The sequence below is a fragment of the Poecilia reticulata genome, chromosome 1 (genome assembly GCF_904066995.2).
Source record: "Poecilia reticulata chromosome 1, P_reticulata-male-v2, whole genome shotgun sequence".
NCBI lineage: Eukaryota > Metazoa > Chordata > Actinopteri > Cyprinodontiformes > Poeciliidae > Poecilia > Poecilia reticulata.
The window spans coordinates 23,572,723-23,593,033 of record NC_088830.1 but is presented as its reverse complement, the minus strand read 5'-3'; the positions used below and the strand labels follow the sequence as shown (position 1 = coordinate 23,593,033).

General features: G+C 39.8%; 2 protein-coding genes across 2 annotated transcripts; both read right to left on the bottom strand.

Moving 5' to 3' along the window:
- Positions 1–5,437: 5,437 nt before the first annotated feature.
- On the bottom strand, positions 5,438–9,297 carry dand5 (DAN domain family, member 5). The gene is made up of 2 exons (XM_017304389.2): positions 8,671–9,297; positions 5,438–7,642 (listed from the first exon to the last, which is right to left on the bottom strand). Exons 1-2 carry the CDS (start codon positions 9,157–9,159, stop codon positions 7,343–7,345), a joined length of 789 nt encoding a protein of 262 aa, XP_017159878.1. The 5' UTR covers positions 9,160–9,297; the 3' UTR covers positions 5,438–7,342.
- A 6,759-nt stretch (positions 9,298–16,056) lies between these two features.
- LOC103468475 (tetraspanin-1-like) lies at positions 16,057–19,708 on the bottom strand. Its single transcript, XM_008415589.3, has 8 exons — positions 19,492–19,708; positions 18,249–18,320; positions 17,635–17,850; positions 17,423–17,497; positions 17,201–17,308; positions 16,960–17,091; positions 16,765–16,857; positions 16,057–16,625 (listed from the first exon to the last, which is right to left on the bottom strand). Exons 2-8 carry the CDS (start codon positions 18,303–18,305, stop codon positions 16,572–16,574), a joined length of 735 nt encoding a protein of 244 aa, XP_008413811.1. The 5' UTR covers positions 18,306–18,320; positions 19,492–19,708; the 3' UTR covers positions 16,057–16,571.
- Positions 19,709–20,311: the final 603 nt, after the last annotated feature.

The window sequence follows — 20,311 nt, the reverse complement described above, 5'->3', positions numbered from 1 at the left end:
CATGGTTAACATCAAAGTCTTTTTATCCCCCAAAATTATGATGAGATCCTGGAAAAGTGTCTGTGCTGCCACGCCAGCAACAAATCCAGGCACATCGTCTGTCAGTCTGGGATTCCAAGTGCTGAAAGAACACCAAGGCACCAGAGATTCATATGTTTGCCTTTTCATAAATTTTGATAAATCTAACCAGGACCGGTAGCCAAAGTTGTGTCTCCAACTTGGCTCGAAACAGTCTTTCCCACTGCTGGAATTTTGTAGACCGTGCATTTTGACATTGAAATCCTGTGGAAGTCCTGTGACCGCAAGGCAGCAATGTGCATGGTCATAATCAAGGTTTCATGGGAGATTGTGGATTGTCAGTAAAAAAAAAAAAAAAAAAAAGGAAACACTTTGAAGATCCAGTTCTGCAGCGTGCCTTTTTTTATGGGCTGGTGTGACTGATTCCTCTATGTACAAACCCCCTCCTCCACATTTTTGCCCCCCTTCAATCAAGGCTGCACCCCTCATCCCCTCTCTGCCCACTTCATCCAAAAACCATGTGTGGCATGTCATTTCAACTCCCTCTACACTGAAGAAGGGCCCCTAACAAAACAAAACAATTATCTCTCCCCTCGTTAGGACCTGGCTTGTATCCCCTCTCCCACTCAAACCTCCCTCTTCCTCCTGCCCGACGCAGCCTTCACTCTTTCCCTTCTCTAGCTGTCTGTGTGACAATAAGTCGAGCCGAGAGTCTCTTAAGTGCTTCTCGAGTGGAGCGTTTAGCTGATTTCAGGCTTCATGTTTCTTTTAGATGCCTCGGAAGGAGCAGCGGCACAGGACAGTTGTGGCAAAACGAGTAGGGTGAGCTGCCCACGAGAGAGAAATGAAGAGGAGGCGAGTGAGGAAACGTAGAGGAATGGATGAATGCATGCTCAGCAGCGGCATGAGCCGGGCGCTGTTGTGTGCTGATGAAGAGGACGGGGAATGGATTGCTTGGCAGAGGGAGAGTGGGCAGGATTCACCATGCCAGCTCTTAATTATTTTAATTGGAGTCATTAGCTAAGTGAGCTTGAGAGACATCACCTGCATGGCATGCAGGACCGCACCTGCCATAGTGACATGGCTATTATCATCACAACCCAGCAGAGATTTTAGTTATAGCTTGCTACTCAACGTTAATGTTGCCATATTTAGGCTACAAGCACAACTAACAGTCACATGGACAACATAAACAGACACAAAGATGTGCAAATAAGCATGTATTAACAGCTCAAACAAAATATTTACATGTGGTATATAAAAATGCACATCCTTCCCAATTTACGGTTGGTCAGGGTTACCCAAAATATTTCTGTTTGCTAAACACCACAATAAGATGAGATAATGTTTTAAAGTCTCTTAAGGGCTTCCTCATTGGTGCATTTAACTTTGTGTAAATTCAAAAGTTTACATACTTAGCATTGCCTTTCAAACTGCATGGCTTGGCTCCAGTTTTGGTCCATTCCACCAAACAAAACTGGTGTAACTGTCTCAGGGTTGTTTTTTCTGTTTTGCTCACACACAAGTTTTTCGGGACTGCCCTCGTATTTTATGGGACTAAAACCAGGGCTTTGCAATAACCAGTCAAAAACATTGTCTTTGTCGTCTTTAGGCTATTTTGAAATTAATTTGGCAGTGTTACAGTGTCATTTTGAAAAAGGGATAGTGTTATCAGGCTTATAAGTTATCCTGAATGACCAGTAGTGGTCATTAAGTTTGTATTCCCGGAGAGGTCTTATAGTCTTTGCAGTATAGCTCTCTCTTACCAGCTAGAACAGACAGAAGATCTTCACTGAAAGGAAACATTTTCAACTCAACATTAGATTTCACTTTGAACACACAGTCTGTGAATGGGCAATTATGCCCATTCATTATTGCATCTCTTATGCTATCAGTTTTACCGCTCTAATTTTTTTCTGTTCACCAATCCTTGTTGATTCCAATCTAAATTATTTTTCATGGAACTTAGTTTTCTGTCTCTCATATTTTTTCAGAATGAATAAAATTAAACTGTATCAATCTGCTGAATGAACTAGGAAATAAAATTGACTCATAGGATCTCCTTGCCAGTGCACTGACTCTGATGGGTTCCAGCATACATACGCATAATACTTATAGTGTATCTACTGCCTTCAGTTTTGGTTTAGTCAAGCTGGTAGTGCCACATCATCAAACATTCAACTAATACGAATGCAAAAAGTATTGCAGACTACATATTTGGTCATTTTTCGTTAAACCTCTGGTGACAGCATTGTGATGCTAACTGCAGCAGTGAGAAACTTTGATGTAGATAGTGTTATACCTATCTTTGTTCCCCCAGCACCCAGCAGACAGCCTGGCAGGTGGGCCGGCAGCCAGGCAGAATGGCAGTAGGCTGGCAGGCTTAGCCCCGGGGCACCATCTCTAGCAGAGCCAACTCTGACCAGCTGGTCCAGGCTAACACTGCACAGCGAGTATGTACCACCAAATCAGAGGGGAGGTAGATGTTAGCCATGGAATAGACAACCCCTCACCAAGAGCCTGACACCTACAGCAGAAGACCTGTCCTGGTGGGATTTAGGTGAGAACACGGTGTCTTGCTTGTGATGTGACAGTTTCTTTTTAGTGATGCTTACAAGTATCCATCTTGGCAGCATCCTGTTTGCTCTCCAAGGCTGATGTAAGACCTGCTGTCCGGTCTGGTCCACAGTATCATAACTCTGTCTGAGCTCCAGGAAGCTGAGGAAAAGATAGAGGGCCTTACCCTTCAAACATCGCTCAGCTGGTTGGTTAGCTTAGACGTGTTTAGACAACTGAATCATAGATCTAAACACAGATGAGCAGGCGGTAAGTTGTAGGGCATCTTTAGAACCAAGATGTCCTGCTGTGGTGAACCACGCCATTTTAGTTTGCACCCATGAATGCATAAAAAGCATTTATCAAAGCAAAACTTTCACATATTAAGCCAAAATATGTTATACCCCTTGATGCACCTTGATGGAAGTGATCTTATTCAAGTGGTCCCATCCCACGCATCTCTCAGCCATCTCCACATCTGACGGTTAAAAGGCTTACACACACACAGTGAAAGAGCAGGCAGCTCATTGTGCGTCTTAAAGCGCTAACTAGGCCACTTAGCACCCTGTGACGCTGATCTGATCCCCGAGGCGCTGAACTTGGCAGCGGGCCCTCCTTCTTTTGCTCCTTCCTCTCCCCTCGCCATGGGAACCAGGCCATCCTTAATGACACAGGAGCGCTCTGCCGGATCCCACAATGTGAAGGGGGCTAACATCTGTCTTACTAAGTGGCGTATTCTCTTGTGCACCTTGTTTGTTCAATCAGCAACCATCCTCTCCAGCCTCCTTCCTGTGCTCCGGCAATTACTGCCCTTTCGCCCCCAAGAAGAAAAAAATAAACAATGAAAAACCATAACAAAGATCGCATCAGAAGTCAACCCAATATTGTCTTCTTTGCGTCATCGTTGCAGACAAGTATGCTAGAGGGGGATTGCTAATTCAGTTCTCCGTTACGGGCATATTACTCACAGCTCTGTCACTGTGAGAAATTTGGCCTGAGGGGGGGGGGAAATCCCTTCAGTCTCTCATCCCTCTGCATGTTTAGAAGACATACAAGTGCCTGATTAAAAGAGGCCTCCAATTCTTCACCGTTAAGACCTGGGCAAATATTTGCCCCATCAATCTTGGAAAATATAGCCATCAACCCGAGATGGTAATCACATGCTAATGGAATCTGCAGGTCTCAATGTGAACCCCCTGTAGCGTACTGAACGCTTTCACTTTCTCAGAAAACCCACGTGAATGCAAATGGCCATCCAAAGCAGGCATTTTGACAGTGTGCCAAGGTAACGTAAAGAGCCTCCTTCTTTATGCTCCTCTGGGAATGTATGTTAGGATGTGTGGGATGAGTTCACTTTACCAGACCCAGGTGCCAGGATATAAATGAATAATAGGTTTTATGGGCCTTAACTGAAAAAAAAAAAGAAAAAAAAAAAGCTCATGCACATATAATCACACATGCGTGCCTGCTCAAGTGCATCTGTGGTGAAGGATGTTCAAATTCCCACAACCACTCTGAAAAGACATCGAGCATGAGAATAGGTGGTGCCTATACATAATTCAGGAGTCCATGCTGAAACAATTATGTTTGCTTACCGCTAAGTACCCATGCTCAATAGCTCGTTTGCTCTCCAGTCTGGTGCTTTCAGATGTAAGTGCAGTGCGCAAAAAAGTCGGCGGAACATGGCTTTTTAATAAAATATAGGAGCCAACACTTGAATGCTTGAATATGAGAGTGAAGCGGCGGGGGGTAGAGGGGACAAAAACAACAAATACTCTTTGTGTTTTCACTCCCATGCAAAATAAATTGAACTTGTAAACCTAACAGCGGTGGGAGGAAACCAATTAGCATGGCCAAGCAAGAGGTAAGTGGATGAAGAAGACATTTTAATGACATCATTACAGATCACATTATTTCAATTTAGAGTAATCTAAACACACTTTTATAGTGCAGTGTGAAATAGACATGGACTGGTTACCGGTCCAGTCAAGACTGAGTTTATTGCCTCTCCTTGACGATGTAGGTTTAAATTTATTTTCTTTCAACCAAGTAAGTTGTTTGTGCTTTAAGACGAGACAGGTATTAAAAAGATAATAACACAAGTAACATTTTTAAACCAAAAAAATACATATCATGTTTAAGATGTTTTATGTCATTTGTTAAAATCTCTGGGAAAGCCTTTATTTCCACCAAAAGCAATTAAACCTTTTTTATAATAGCTAACCAACTTTTTTTGCATTTTTCTTCTGGTATTTGACCAGTAAGTGATGAACCTCAAGTCTGTCGCCCTAATCATTTGCTCCTTCCTCAGATTATCCATCAGATTTAAGATAGGACTCAGACTCAGCTTCAGCTAAAAGAAACATTTTTAAAAAAATTAACTACTTTACTCTGGAGCTTTACTCTAAAAAGCTCCAGAGCCTTTGTTGGCATCATGTGGGTCAGATGCCTAAGGAAAGCAACAACAAAGTTTAGTGATTTGTAAGAAAAGATACATTTTTTCAGTCGCAAAAAACACAGCCATGTAGACATGTGATATAGATGTAGATATGTAGAAATAAATATTTAAAACTACATAACAGTATTTTCTTAGACAGTTTTGGAATGTAGGTTGTCTGTGATTATTTGGTCACTTCTTCTATTCTTTTACATGTGAATATTTGTACAAAAAAAAAAACACAATGAAAAAAATTATTTTTTTTTACCAGCTTAAATAATGAGATAAATGAGATAAACTGCATACATACATAATGCATAAGCTGTTAGTATTTTATTTGAGATGCTTTGCTTTGAAAATAATTACTCTTAAAGACAAAAAAGTGAAAGGCCCTATGTTCAAATAATTAGGACTCCACAGTCATCTGATTGGCTCAGCTGGTTATTGGTGACGTCATTCTCCTTGGCCGAACTCAAAGCCATTTTTTTCCTTTTTTTTAAATTTTTTTAAATTTTGCTGGATCCAGCAAAATTATAAAGAAATATAAAACAACTTTGCGATAACTTACAGAAAATATATTTAAGAAGGCAAGGAATGTACAAATAATTCTATATTCTAACGGGGTTAAGTATAGTTAATTGATTACGATAAAAAAAGTCAAATTTGGATTAGCCAAAGTACTTTTGTGCTTAATTTCTTCTGTTTTTAGCTTCAATTTTACTCATAAAAATGATCAAAAATCTATTTAAAGATCTTGATTTACTCTGGTACTCTGGATGTACCCCAAATCCAGTGGAGGGAATCAATAATGAGACCCCCACAAAGTGTGGTCACATTTGTTTGGTTTATTTGTGATTTTAGTTTAGGACGTGAAAACTGTTTTGAACTTTTTGGAGCAATGTCATGCAGTAGCACAATTGCACCGCTAGATGGCAGAAGTGAGACAGACGGCTCATCGATTCTGTCTCGAAAAAGCTCCCCTCCGTTCAGATGAGGGCTACTAGCGCCCCTGACCCTGTCGTTCACTCATTACTCCTGTGAAAACAGGTTAGTTCAGTGCTAAGCAGACAGCAATGAACATGACTATTAACAAGACTGAGAGATGTTTGGGACATTTTATCCCGGGGTAATTATGATAACAAGTAGAATTTGAATCTCAGCCTGAGACAGCGTGAGTGTTAGCTTTTGGAAACCCGTGTTCGACACTGTGCTGGACGTTTATAGATTCACAGCATTTTCTGAATTGATCAGATGACTTCCCGTGTAAAAATATTGTTCTGCTAAGTGTGTCATGACATTTATCCCGTGTATTTGGTTTATGGTTTTTGTTGTCACTTTAGTTAGATTAGTAGCTCTTGGTTAGCTGCTCAGGGGATTTCCTCAGATGGATTTTTAAATAATGGGGATGTTTGAGATAGCTGTCTATAATGTGCATAAATGTACAATGTAAAAGTTCTTGGTATAACAATAAGCTGACATTACTAACTATTAGGAGTGTGATTGATCACAATAATTTGACAAAGTTGTATGATGACTTTATGAATACAACCTGGAATAATTTCAGATGAGAACTACCAGCACAATAACATCGTCTCCCATTGTTCACTCATTTCTCCATATGTGTAATTGAGATGTTTTATATATGTATTTTTTGGTAATACATTATTTAGGTAAGAAAGACCCAATAAGAACTAGCGTCTCATTTACACAGGTGTCCTGGCCAAAATGACAACAGGTTAAGGCAACATTAAAATACATTTCACACATTATTACATGTCACAAAACATGTGCAACAGTTGAGACAATCAAAATGCCAATGAAAACTTTAAAAATAAAAATACATATATGTGACAGTGGTTTGAATGATCAACACACAACATCCAAAGCAAAAAAATACAACATACTATAATGATGGAAACAGCTGCATGATGTCGTTTGCTATCTAGAGCCTCAATAAAATCATAAATATTTTTAAAGTTCTTGTTGCTTTCCGTGTATAAAAATGGCATCTTAAATAAATTATATATTTTTGCAACCAAGTTGTTTTTACTCTGGGTTGTTATAAGAACCTCACATAAACAAAAATCGGCATGACCAAAGTAGGTCATTTGTCAACAGTCTTCGGTGGGACACTCCACCAGAGTAGTTTACTCCGAATGACACATTCAGACTTGTTCAAATCTAAAGCAGAACACACAGTTGCATACAAATGTGAGAGGACTTAACGCACATGTGATGAAAAATAATTGCCCCCATTTTTAGCAGCAATCTCACGCTGATCTGACTGCAGACATGAATGCCAATGTTTTGTCCTTTTGGCAGCTGGGACTGTTACAGGTGGGTGTAAGCAGCAGCCTCGGCGCTCCTCTCCTCCCGGCCCGTCTCACACTTGCACTCCTCCACCACCATCACTCTCTTCTCCCAGACCTGGGCTCCACAGCGCAGAGGCACAGCGACTGTCTGAGCTTTGAAAGGGGCACAGCGGGAGCAGGGGGCCCGACGGCGGAAGGCCCCCGTCCCGGGACTCGGATCGGCAAACTCCCCCTCGGACGGGACAAAGAGCGAGCTGCACTGGCCGAAGCACAGCTTGTTGTACACTGTCACTGTTTGGCATCCATCTGCCGTCACATGCTGGGAGGAAGACAGAGAGGGCTGAGTTTGGGATAAACAAAGCGGCAGCCTTATGAGTAAACACACGTAGCAAAAAGTTGACTCTTCTTTAAGTCATTTTAGCTCTTTAAATCAACATTTGTAGTTTTAGTTTTTACATTCAAGTTCTTCTTAATAATTTTGAGAATCATCAAAAAGTTTGTGTTTTGATCTAAACCGTGAACCTCAGTATTTCAGTCAAGACAACACAGCTGTAAATGTGAAATACTTCTATAGCCAGTAGCATAAGTTCTGATCTCATCATCCTGTTGCCATGCTGCTCAACACACTATGAAGCGATGAGCTCATCTTCACCCCTTGAATTCGTCTTCGACATGTCAGTGGACGCTGAGAAGGTCACTGACCTCTGAGCTCGAGGGGATGCTGGGGACAGTGGCGGGATTGAAGAAAAGCAAGCAGAAAACTGGCAGCACCAGCAGCAGGCAAGAACAGCACACGAAGTGCAGCGGATGTCTTGCAGCTTAAATGAACCTCCCAGATCGTGAGTAGTGTGATAAATTGTGATGTATTCAGACGAACGTGTAACAGATCACATGAAAAGCTGTGATTTTGCAGGGACGCGCTTCAAAACAAAGCGGTAGGAGCTGCTTTTGCAAATCTCCAGATCATTTCAATGGACCGTGCTGTTTAATTTGTATTGTTCCAAGATGCTGTGTTTCATATTATTGATAGTCATTGATAATAATTTATGATCAGTGGCACAAATTCAGCTGTGAATTTTGCGGTTCAAGCTTCTTGTGTATTCACTTTCTGCCGGGGGGAAACTTGAGTTTACGTCAGCATCCGTCCCCATGTAGATTGACATAAATGACTTTTTTTCAATGATAAAACAATTTTATTGGTGTTTTACATTATTCAACTTTTTTGAGAAACTTGTTTGCTGTAAACCAAAATCATCCAAATAAGGGTGTGTCTGAGTTTCACTCTGTTGAATGACTGAAATAAACTTTATGAAGCTATTCTAAGTCATTAAAAGGAAACTTTCTTACCTGAGTAAACGGCACTGCGGTGCATGTTTGCTTAGTATCCTTCAGGTTAACAGGCAGTGACACCTTCCCTCCTTTATCCATGACCTTCTGCCACATCTGCAGTCCCTGTTTCTTCTTCAGATCTGCCTCTGCGGGTCGTTGAGGCCGCAGGTGGCGTAGTGGACCTACAGGGTCTTTGGGGGCTTGGGCAGGACCTGGACGCCCGTGAGACAGAAAGGCAGGGAAGGGCAGTCTGGAGGTGTGGGAAGGAGCTCCCCTCTGAGCGAGTCCTCTCCTGAAGAACGCCGAACTGACCAGGTTACGAGGGTCCAGCTGGACAACCTTGACCATTCCCTGCACAGCTTGGCCAGCTCCACCACCCGACGATTCAGCTTCACCTCTGGACTCTCTCAGAAGAGAATTATAGGGAAAAATAAGAGCTGAGGCCGCCGAGGTGGACAGAATGATGGGGCTGATGAGGAAAGCCATAATCTGAAAAAAAGACATCATTTTTGAGCGGAGACACAGTTGAAACAGCTGTAGAAGTAAGGCAGATTTTAACACTAAGACAAAATATCAGTAGAGAAAATCAGGATGATGGTCCAAGGTTCCAAACGGCAACCTTGCTGTCAGTGCTTTGTAATTGTGGTGGAGTCTTCTTATGTAGGCGGCCGCCAGTTCTCACCTGCTTTACAACGCAAGGAAGGTGTCGCAATTCCCACACCGGACCAGACATCGCACCAAGCTTACAGCCCCGGGCCATGGTTACCACACAGAGAGGGCCTCTGTTTCAAGATAAGTGTTAAAACACACCCCAGCAATCATAAAAAACATCTGAACGGGGATTCAGATGTGTGAGATTTGAGAAATGATAACGTCTGAACCGACTCTAGACTCTTATTAGGTTGTAAGTGTGGCTTTGGTTTGTTTTAGCCACTGAAACCAAGTTAACCCAGAAAGTTCTACAAAAGCACACGCAGAGTAAAACCTTTCATGTACAGGATCGAACCTGACAGCAGGCAGGCCAGCTTCAATCTTAAGTTCTACTAGATGGGGGTAAGGTGAAGATTTTTCCAGTAAAAGTTCCAATTTTTGCTAACAGGCTTTCGGACATGGTGAGTGATTAAAAGATGTACATGGTCCAGTTAAAACATCAGGGTTTTTTTTATGATGTAATGAGATTCATGTTATTAGATTAGGTGTATAAAAACAAGCAAACAAATCTGTCTGTCTTAAATATTTCCTGTCACACTTAATCCTGGATCTATCGTCCATTCCAGAACTTTCATTTATTTTCTTCAGATGAAGCCACTCTGTCGTTGCTCTTGATGTATGCTGGGACTCCTTGTTTTTAAAAATATGAATTGCCTATTGCCTGTCTAGCATTTGGAGCGGGTTATAATGTCATTCTCCTAATGAAAAACCCAAATTTGTCTTATATTTTCTTTGGTTTTGGGGACATGATGCATCCTGTTCACTCTCCATATGTTTTTCCACTTCATGGTGCCGAAGGATGAATAAAACGCTGTGGAAATGTTTGTTGTACCATGTTAATAAATTTGAGCAGTGATAGCTCGCTGATGCTTTTAAAGCTGCAAGCTAAACCATATTATTGCTTTATCCAAGTTAATTTAATTAATGCTTTATATACATGATTGAGCTGCAGTCCAGTTGTACCATATTTTTTCGACGGGCTGTTTTTGATCCAAAAAGGAATTTCGAGTGTCTTTTATGAGTAATCAAAGGCAACAGAAGCCTACGCTAACAGGCCAGCGTTTCAAACCTCGAAAATCCAAGTTAATTTAATTTTCTATAATACTGTATGTATATATATATATATATATATATATATATATAATTTCACCACTGAATAGATTTGCATGTTTTTCAGCTCATTTTATGATAAATGTCACATTAAAGGTAGAAAAAAGTTTCCTAAACAATTCTCTATCATAGAATGCGTTTGAGATTTACTGCACTTCTCTAAGGATGTGGAAAAAAACAGGAAACCTGTTGGTTTTACTGTGCTAATTTTTTTTTCATCTTCATTTATTTTCTAAAAAAATCAAGCCCTTTTTAGATGAAACAATTTTAGCTATTTCAATGTATTTTTATATGTTCAATAAAAAAATTGAATAATGTAAAACTTTTGTCTGCAGTAGAAAGCAAAGGTCGTGCCATATGTTGAATAAATTCATCGGTCCCCAATCAACAAGTAGTTAAAATACTCCTTAAAAAGTGGAAGCTTAAAACTGTTGGTGCCGGGTCGCTGCCGTTGAACAATTGGGCTCCTCTGGCAGACGCTCCTGTTAACTTTGTTTGTGAAGCCATAATGAGTTTATGTTCCCTGTGCAAACAAGCCGTGTCCTGTTCGTTCATTCCCAAAGGTTGCTTCTGAGCCTCTCCCCCTGTCATCAGACCTCGCTGTGCCCCGTCGTCCGTGACGTGATCTGATTAGCTGACAGTTTTATAATGAAAGGAGTGTTTGACGTTCTCATGTACAAGACAAGGAGCAAGTCTGATTGAGCTTCAGCTTTTATGTGCAGACGAACTGGCAAAAGCTGTGGTCTGGATGCGCAAAGCTGGCAGACTCACAGCCCGGTTTACTTTCAGCTCTAACTGCAGCAGAAAGAGATTCAACAAAGTATCTTCTTTACTTCAAAATGATCTGCAACTTTGTTTTTGCATACCACATAGAATCTTGATAAAACGCATTGGCATTTGTAGTTTAATGAGATCAGCTGGATAAAAGAAAATGCTATTTCAAAGAACTCTGTCACAGTTTAACATTAGTGAAAAGATTGATCACTGTATCATTTTTTTTAATTATAAAAACCTAACTTTCTACTAAGTGATGGTACACTATTTTATATCCACTTTATTTGTGTGCCCAGTATGATAATCTACCACATCTGATGAAAGATGTTTCAACCACAAGAGGGCACTGTTTACAAACTATTCCCTTTCCTTTCCACTGCTGATGGCCAGAAGTATCACTTTTAGTGGCTTTTCAATGGTTTTTCTCTGTTACAAAGAATAAAAAAAAAAAGAGAGGGAGAAATGATTGGAATAAAAATGATGAAAATCCAAATCCAATCAAACAGTGCCTGTTCCTGCTTCGTAGGTTTAGAGAGAGCAGTGGTAGATCATCATACCGTATTTCAACCAGTTAAAACATTGAAGGAGTAAAGAGTAAGGTCAGTTCGATAACAAGGTGGCAAAGTTTGACAAAGCCTTTCTCTCTTTTAGGTGTACCGAGTTTATTTTGCACAGCTTCCTGTAAGGGAAAGCAGTCAATAAAGCCATATAAAAAGAACCACGGTGTTAACTGTGAAGACAAAGCTGCTCGGGACAATAACAGGCCTGACTGTGTGAAGGAAGTGACACATAAGAGTTTGACTTTTAGAGAAACATTAAAGTTAACTCAGACAGCCACCTTTGTCAGAATACTTATGACTAGCATATAAAAGTCTTCCTTATTATGTCCTAGGTGAGATACTAGGGGAGCCACATGACACCGCAGTTTACAGGAAAATACGTCACTATCTGCTGGCTGATTTCAAACTAGTTGGATACGGTTAATGGATAACTTTGCTTCAGAAGTCTCACTGTGAGCAGGATCAGCTCTCTGTGCCTCCCTTGACGCAGCCTGCGCTGTTTTCCTGCATTCGTACCTGAAGCGAAGAGTTGGAGCCTGGTAGGAGCAAAAGGAGGATGAGATGATCACATGATGGATTTGTTTTCTGATTTACAACCTCTCCCTCCAGATAGCATTAATTTGAGTGGAAAGATCCGATATCTGCAGCTCAGCATGTGACAACCCCGCCTGCAACTTTTTACAGCCAAGAAGAATGAAGCGCCACTGACCAGACTCTCGTAAAACACACTCGAATGCCAGCACATGCTGTACAACGTAATCAGCCGTGTCTAATGTAAATGGTAATGTATTAAAAGTAATTAACCTCACACGGCATAAAGTGAACTAGAACACACTTCTGACCATTTGGCGAGACCATATTGATCAAATGCACCTTTTCGTTCCCCGTGCAATTAAGCAGCTGTTGGTTCATATCGTCTAATGCCAGGGCCCGAGCTCATGAGCTGCGCCGAGTGCACTAATCAGCTGCCACATGTGCAGCTATGCCAACACACAGGGCTCAGAGGGTTAATTAAAATAGGAGCAGAAAATGACGCAGAAACACACACTGGTTTGCGGTGTCAGTTGCATTACGTTGATTTGAACTTGTTTTGTCACCCCACCCCTCCCCCCGGTCTTGAAACACAGTATCCAATTTTAATAAACGCAAAAACAGCTGATGGCAGATTCGACGAGCACACAGTCAGAGCACTAAGAAACGGAGGGTGGTGCACAGAGGTGGGAGTGTGATGATATGGGGCAGAAAAAGTGCAGAAATACTTTAGTGGCATTTATAAATGAATCCAATCGAATATAGAAAAACTAATATTAACGCTTCAGATCCGCAAAAATGAAAAATTGAAACAGAATAACAAGTCGACAGCAGACAATAAAAGCTTGTCTGCATAATGCATGCATGCCAACAACAATAATAGTAATATAAAAATCTCTTTAACTTGCGTTTGACAACCATTAGCTCTTTAGTTTTTAGCTTAGCTTAGCTTATTTTGCACAATAAAAATACGGATCAAATATATTAAAAAAAAAATGATCATAACACTTCAAGAGGCTCCATCCAGATACATGTAACATAATCCAAGAATAAAACCCTTCATCAGTTCGACATAAATGTATGAAATACAATCGCACAGAAAAATTAAAAACATGGAAACGCATCAACAAAGTATTAATGGAATGTGCTCCTCCATTGCTGCTTACTCATTTTATTGTGTTTACTTGTTATTTATGGACCACGTGAAAAGAGCTGACCTGTGTCACAACGATTACGCTCAGTGGCTAACTGTAGTCCTGAAGATATGAGGAGTTGGAGATCTAATCAACAATCTCCACGACGTCCGAGCTTTCACCTCAAAGTACCCTGACCTAAGTGTGTTGAGTGTCTGACACAATTATATTATACTGTGTAAAACTGTATGTTTTTCCACATCAGTTTCAAGTTTTAGTACACTGATTATGGTACAGTAAACATGGTGCATGAGATAATCTAATATCAGAGAAACAGGATTGATGTTTTGCTGCGGTAAAAGGATTCCAGGTATTTACTTCAGTATTTAAAGTGCTGAGCAGGAGTTTACATACACTGATAAGTAGCATGTATGGAGTCTAAATTTGTACATTTAAAGAAACAAATGAAGATGTGATTTTCAGAGTGATGGCTATACGTGTAGCAACTTTAATAGTTTTAAAACCACTTCTTGAGATGGTTCTCACACCACAGTTTGGAACAAAGGCTTTAATTCCTGACGCACCTCAAAAAGCAGTACAACCCTCCACATGTGCCACTGGTCGTCTTCTACAATGCCATTATCCTGTCTGACCTGTGTTTCTTCGTCACTGTGAGGTTTGGCTCGTTTGCAAAACAGGACCGGACCAGACTGCAGCACACAATTAGGTCTGCAGAGAAAATCATCAGGGCTGACCATCCTTTAATCCAGGACGTGTACAGGTCTGGGGTCAGGAAAAGGGCAGCTAGCATCTCTGGAGACTCCTCACATCCTGGATACAAACTGCTTTGTCGTTGCAGAGTGCTATTTACATAAGAACAGCCGCCACAGAGACAGTTTCCTCCCCCAGGCTGCTCCTCTGATGAACACTTAGAACACTTAACAGTGTCCAGATCAATACTATGCACATTTGCACTAATTTGACCTTGTTTTCCTTTTTTGTAAAAAAAAAAAGGAACGTCCAGGAGAACGTAAGAGATTTAACGTCACGTTCTCCTCACGTTAAATCTGCCAAAACTTTCATAACACTGAGGCCAAAAGGCTCGGTCTTGAGTTCAGTCTTTGTTTCCTCTAACTCCTCTAACTATATATATATATATATATATATATATATATATATATATATATATATATATATATATATATATATATATATATATATATATATATATATATATATATATTATATACTGGGCTGCACAGTGGCGCAGTTGGTAGAGCTGTTGCCTTGCAGCAAGAAGGTTCTGGGTTCAATTCCCGGCCTGGGGTCTTTCTGCATGGAGTTTGCATGTTCTCTCTGTGTATGCGTGGGTTTTCTCCGGGTCCTCCAGTTTCCTCCCACAATCCAAAAACATGACTGTCAGGTTAATTGGTCTGTCTAAATTGGCCCTAGGGGTGAGTGTGTGTGTGCATGGTTGTGTGTCCTGTGTGTTTCTGTGTTGCCCTGCGACAGACTGGCGACCTGTCCAGGGTGACCCCGCCTCTCGCTCGGAACGTTAGCTGGAGATGGGCACCAGCAACCCTCCCGACCCCACTGAGGGACAAGGGTGAAAGAAAATGGATGGATGGATATATATACTGCTCAAAAAAATAAAGGGAACAATTAAACAGCACAATATAACTCCAAGTAAATCAAACTTCTGTGAAATCAATCTGTCCACTTAGGAAGCAACACTGCTTGACCCGACGAGGGTCCCCGTTGTGTTGCTTCCTAAGTGGACAGATTGATTTCACAGAAGTTGGATTTACTTGGAGTTATATATATATATATTTTTTTTTGTTTGCAAAAGACATTTGCCATGCCCTTTTGGAAATCTGCAAGTTTCATATATTTTGGAAAACATTGTTTTTGGAGCAGTTGCTTTTCATCTGACATCTCCTCATGTTAAACTCAGTTCAGTGACACCAGAGTCCCATCATCTCACAGCTGCTTTCACACATCCTGGCCATTTTTTTTCCTTCCAAAGCAGGCTGATATTAAGCTTCTAAAATGTCCTTGATATAAACCCTTTTTAGATAGTTTCTGATTAAGCATAAGCAAGAAAGCTTTACAGATGGATCAAACTCCTGGAGGAGAACTATTGGAGCTGGGAAACTAGTTCAGAAAATCTAACTCTTTTAACCTGGGTGAACTGAATTTAGAACCGGGTCTCGATACGTGAACTGGAACAACACCGTCCATAATGAATAATTTGCCGCATATTGGGCAGCCCTGGTGGAAATGTATGGTAGCCTATCTGTATAATTTTAACCAGGTGTGGATTGGAGAAGATCCACAATAAATTCAAACATGGATGTAGAGTCACAAGTCAAAAAGAATGGTCCCAGTGCCTCACTAAAATCCTAAAATCTTGAATATAAAAATCATACTGGTAGCAAGAGAATTTATGTGAAACTTTAGCAAGAGGTCGGCCTCTTATCTGCAAAATTATTGCAAAATCATTGCAAATTGTGCAAAATCAGACATGTGCAGCAGCTGGAAGACATCTTATTAACAACCTCAGAAATCACAACTTTCTCAACGAATGTGTTCTGTTCTTCATGTTTATTGCACAAAACTGCACAAACATGTTACAAAGACAAAAGAAATCACATTTCTCAAACAAGACAGTTTCATTCGCCATCCCTACATAATTAAAAAAAATACAAAATAAATGCATTCTATTATTGCCATAAATGTGAGTAACATAAAGAAGACATAAAAGCTCAACAGAAGTCACCTCAGTGTGCATCATTACATCTCAATGTGGAATACATCAGCACAAACAACGTCAGTGCAGGTTAAGACTTCCTAAAACTTTAAGTAAATTGCATTATAAATATTAACCAACGGTTTTAAAAATGCACAACATATTAGTATTCCTTCCATATTTTAGTGCTCGTAAAGAGTGATGACACTGCAAAAAGAGTGTCATCTGTTCATGTTTGAATCAACCTGCTTGAATTAAATATCAGGAAAACTTTTTACATAAAATGTGCTTTTTTTATTGCAACCAATTCCATCATCTTTTTTTTTTTATCATCCCCAGGGCGAATCACTTTCACTTTTTGCCAGCATTGCAGTAGAGAACCATGGAAACCACCATGGCAGCGATCTGTAAACAAAGAAAATTCATTATTGGTTGATCAAATTCAGTAGCATTCCAAACATTTTTTTAAAAATCTCTACTCGGTACATTTAGAATAAAAAAAAATAGTCACACATTAATCAAATTAAATACTGTAATACTGTACCTCAAGGGCAGCTACTCCTATAGCTACACCAGCAATTATCACAGAGTTTTCCTCCAACAGGTCCACCAGCTTAACAAAGCAACCTTTAATGTTCTGAAAGGGAAACATTGGGTTTCACATGAGGAACAGACCTGAGAGGTAGATCTCCTTTGTATTTGAATAAGAAGCTGAAACAGAAATGAGTTGGTCTCATACCAAGAGTTTTGCAGCAGGTGCAATGCATGGTGATTTGCCAGAACAGCATGGTGGGGGGTAAATATCTCCTCCATTGATGTTAAAAGGGGAGCCATAAAAATCTGTGTAGTTCTTGTAACCACAGCAACGAAACTGAAGATACATAAAAAATTTAAAAAAATTACACATCTCCTTCATTGCCTCAGTGGAACATATTTTACCATAATAAATACATGGCTGATTAAAGGAATAAATTCAGTACCTGCTCCATGGTTGAATCCCAGATTTCGGTTATTTCTGTATCTTGTCCATAGTGTGCTTGAATGTCTGTCCTTACGTCATTCTCTAAATTGTTGAAGATTTCATCAACCTGAGAATGAAAGATAAAAAGTAACACATTGTTGTTATTTGCTTTAAAAAAAAAGATCTGATCTGTAAAACGTAAGACCAGGAACGTCCTGGTTTACGTTCCACAATCTCTTACCTCGTCGTTGAAGACGAACAGCACCACACCCCCTGCAACCTCCACGATGAAGATGATCAGCACAAGACTGAAGAACTAAAAGGGGGGCAAACAATATAACATGTTTTAGAGAAATTAGCGAATATGATTTGTTTTACATATTATAAATCTTTTTCTTTACAGCAGTTACATTTAAATTCTATGTTAGTGTGATAACAGTAAGGATTACCCACCGTCAGCAGCATACACTTGCTCTCTCTGATGGCGCCGCAGCATCCCAGAAAGCCAATGATCACAAGCACGGCGCCCACTCCGATCAGCATATAGCCTATATAGTTCAGCTTGAAGATCTCATCTGGCAACTTGACCACTTTCTCCACCAAACTCATCAAAGAGTCGCTGTCCACCGTCACCCATATACCAACTCCCAAAATGGCCGCACCTGCCAACTGAACGAGCAAAGAGAAGCAAGAGCATTAGAGGAGCAGAAACAAGCAAACAGTGAGAGAACATGTAAATGATGATCATCCTCCTGGACATGCTGGGAAAAACAAACTATTTTAAATTATTACTCAATAATTATTCTTATCAAATGTGGTATTTGTTTGAGGATTTTAATGGCAGGATTTGTCATGTTTTCTCTTCAGCATACCACCTCATTTTGTGGAAAAGCACATTTTTAACTTCTCAACCAGATCAGATTACGATGAATATCTTCCACAGGATGAAATACGAAAACGATGGTAAAATGATGCTGTATAATAGTGTTGGTGTCATTCGCTACAGTTTACACAAGAGAAGAAGTTTCACAGAAAAGAAGTAAGAATTTTCTCTTTTCCCAACTTACAAAGATGCCACCGTTGAAGATGAACATCATGACTTTAAGGAAACCTTTGCAACACATCTTGGCTGATTTTGGCTGGTGAAAAGAAGAGGAAAACAAAAACAAAAAAAGATTAGTATGAACAGAACAGATATATATATATTTTTACTTGAAATGAACAGAGTGAGGCACAGGTGGAAACAGAAAGCGTCAAATAGGATTACACTCTGTCAAACATTAATCCCGACAAACTACAAAAAAACAGAGAGGGGTGTTCTAATCTTCTTTAAATATTGCAAGTTTTTCCTTCTCGCATGGGGCACGGTTTCGGTTTAAGCATTAAGCTGAATAATCAATGCTTTATTTTAAGTCACTTGACTGTAAATGGTGCACGTTAAGCCTGGATTTACCACAGCATGTAAAATTTACCTGCAGCCCTTTATGTCTAAACACATTCTCCATATTGCATATATAACTTCCTAGTGTGCCAGTGTAATTTATGGAAGCATATAAAGGTGACGGCTCATTTTCTCTTCAGTGTAGAAAGCGTTGCCATGATTTCTCAGAGTTGATGACTGACATTAACTTTGTCTAATTAACTGTTTCCAAGGGTTTATGGGTCTAAATGGCACTTTGTTCTAACAAAAAAAGCTTTGATATCTTCCCGGAACAAAAGCACCATAAAAAGAAAAACGCACATTCACCTTTGAACCTAACATTGCCCAATTTATTCCTCTGCCTATTCCCGGTTGAGCTTAGTTTTATGGTTGTTGTAGTTTTTTTTTTTTTTGCCCTTCCTTATCAAAACAGGCAATAAAATGCTCAGGTGACAGCAGGAAAACCAAAGCTTGCCTGACTGCCTTCAGTGGAGACAAGAGGACAGTTTTATCCAGTGTACATACTATATTATTATCATTTCTTTTTAACATAAATGTAAAAGTTTGATAATTCTCTTGTTTTTTTTCTTGTGTTTTCTATTAAGAGAACAGCATTGGACTTTGGATCTTCAGTTGGTTGGGACTAAATAGCATAAAAAAAAGAGAGAAAATAATAAAAAGAACAACTACGACTGAAAAGCACAATCTTGCATCAAATGATCAAACTATGGGACAAAATATTGGCTACGGCTAAAATATTGGTAGAATTCTTCACTTCTTTGACTTTTTAGACAAAAATGTACCTACATTTTCTTAAAAATGTCAAATCTGTCCAGGTTCTGCCCAGATAAGTATTTTGGCAAAAGGTGCAATAAAGCATAAGATCGTACCTGTACTGCTGAGATGACTGTGTGTCCGTTGAGGTCTGATACTTCAGGAGTGTGTACTCAGCGAGGCTTGTGGTCGTCCTTTTATCGTTCACACGGACACACGTAAGCTGGAGTTCGTGCCCTATATGTCATCAGGAAATGTTTTTAATCTGATAGGATGACAAAGATTGAGGATGGACCAAAGTCCATCCTCAATATGCTTTTATGATCAAACTAACTTCAAACAGCATGTTGAGCAACTCTAACATTTAAGACAACTTGATTTCGACTTAAAACTTAATGTTGACATAAACTCCAATGAATGAAAACTAGAGACCCTTTAGGAAAAAGTCATATGACTTGACAACTTGTTTTATCAGAAGTTAATTAGTGATGTGGATACGTCATGGAAACATTTGGTAATAAATGAAGGGCTCGATTGATTGTTTTATTTCACGCAAAGATAAACGATAAATGAAACTGCAACCAGAGCAGTGAACAAAGTGGAGAAATGAGACCGAGATATCTCACAGAAGTATAACGCTTACGACTGTTTGACCGAACACGTTTAGTGTTGGTAAAATGCCTCAAACTAAAACAAATAAGACAATATGCAATTGTGAAGTGGAAGGAAAATTTATCACAAAATAAAAATCTGAAATGTGTGACGTACGTTCATATTTGCTCTGATAGCTCTAAATGAAATCTAGAGAAATCCACCGTCTTCAGAAATCACCTGAACGGAGTCTGACTGTCAATAATTTCATCCCTGTATAAACGTGGCTGTTCTGTGAAGGCCTCAGAGTTTTGATCATGAAGACCACAAAGTTCTGGAGACGTT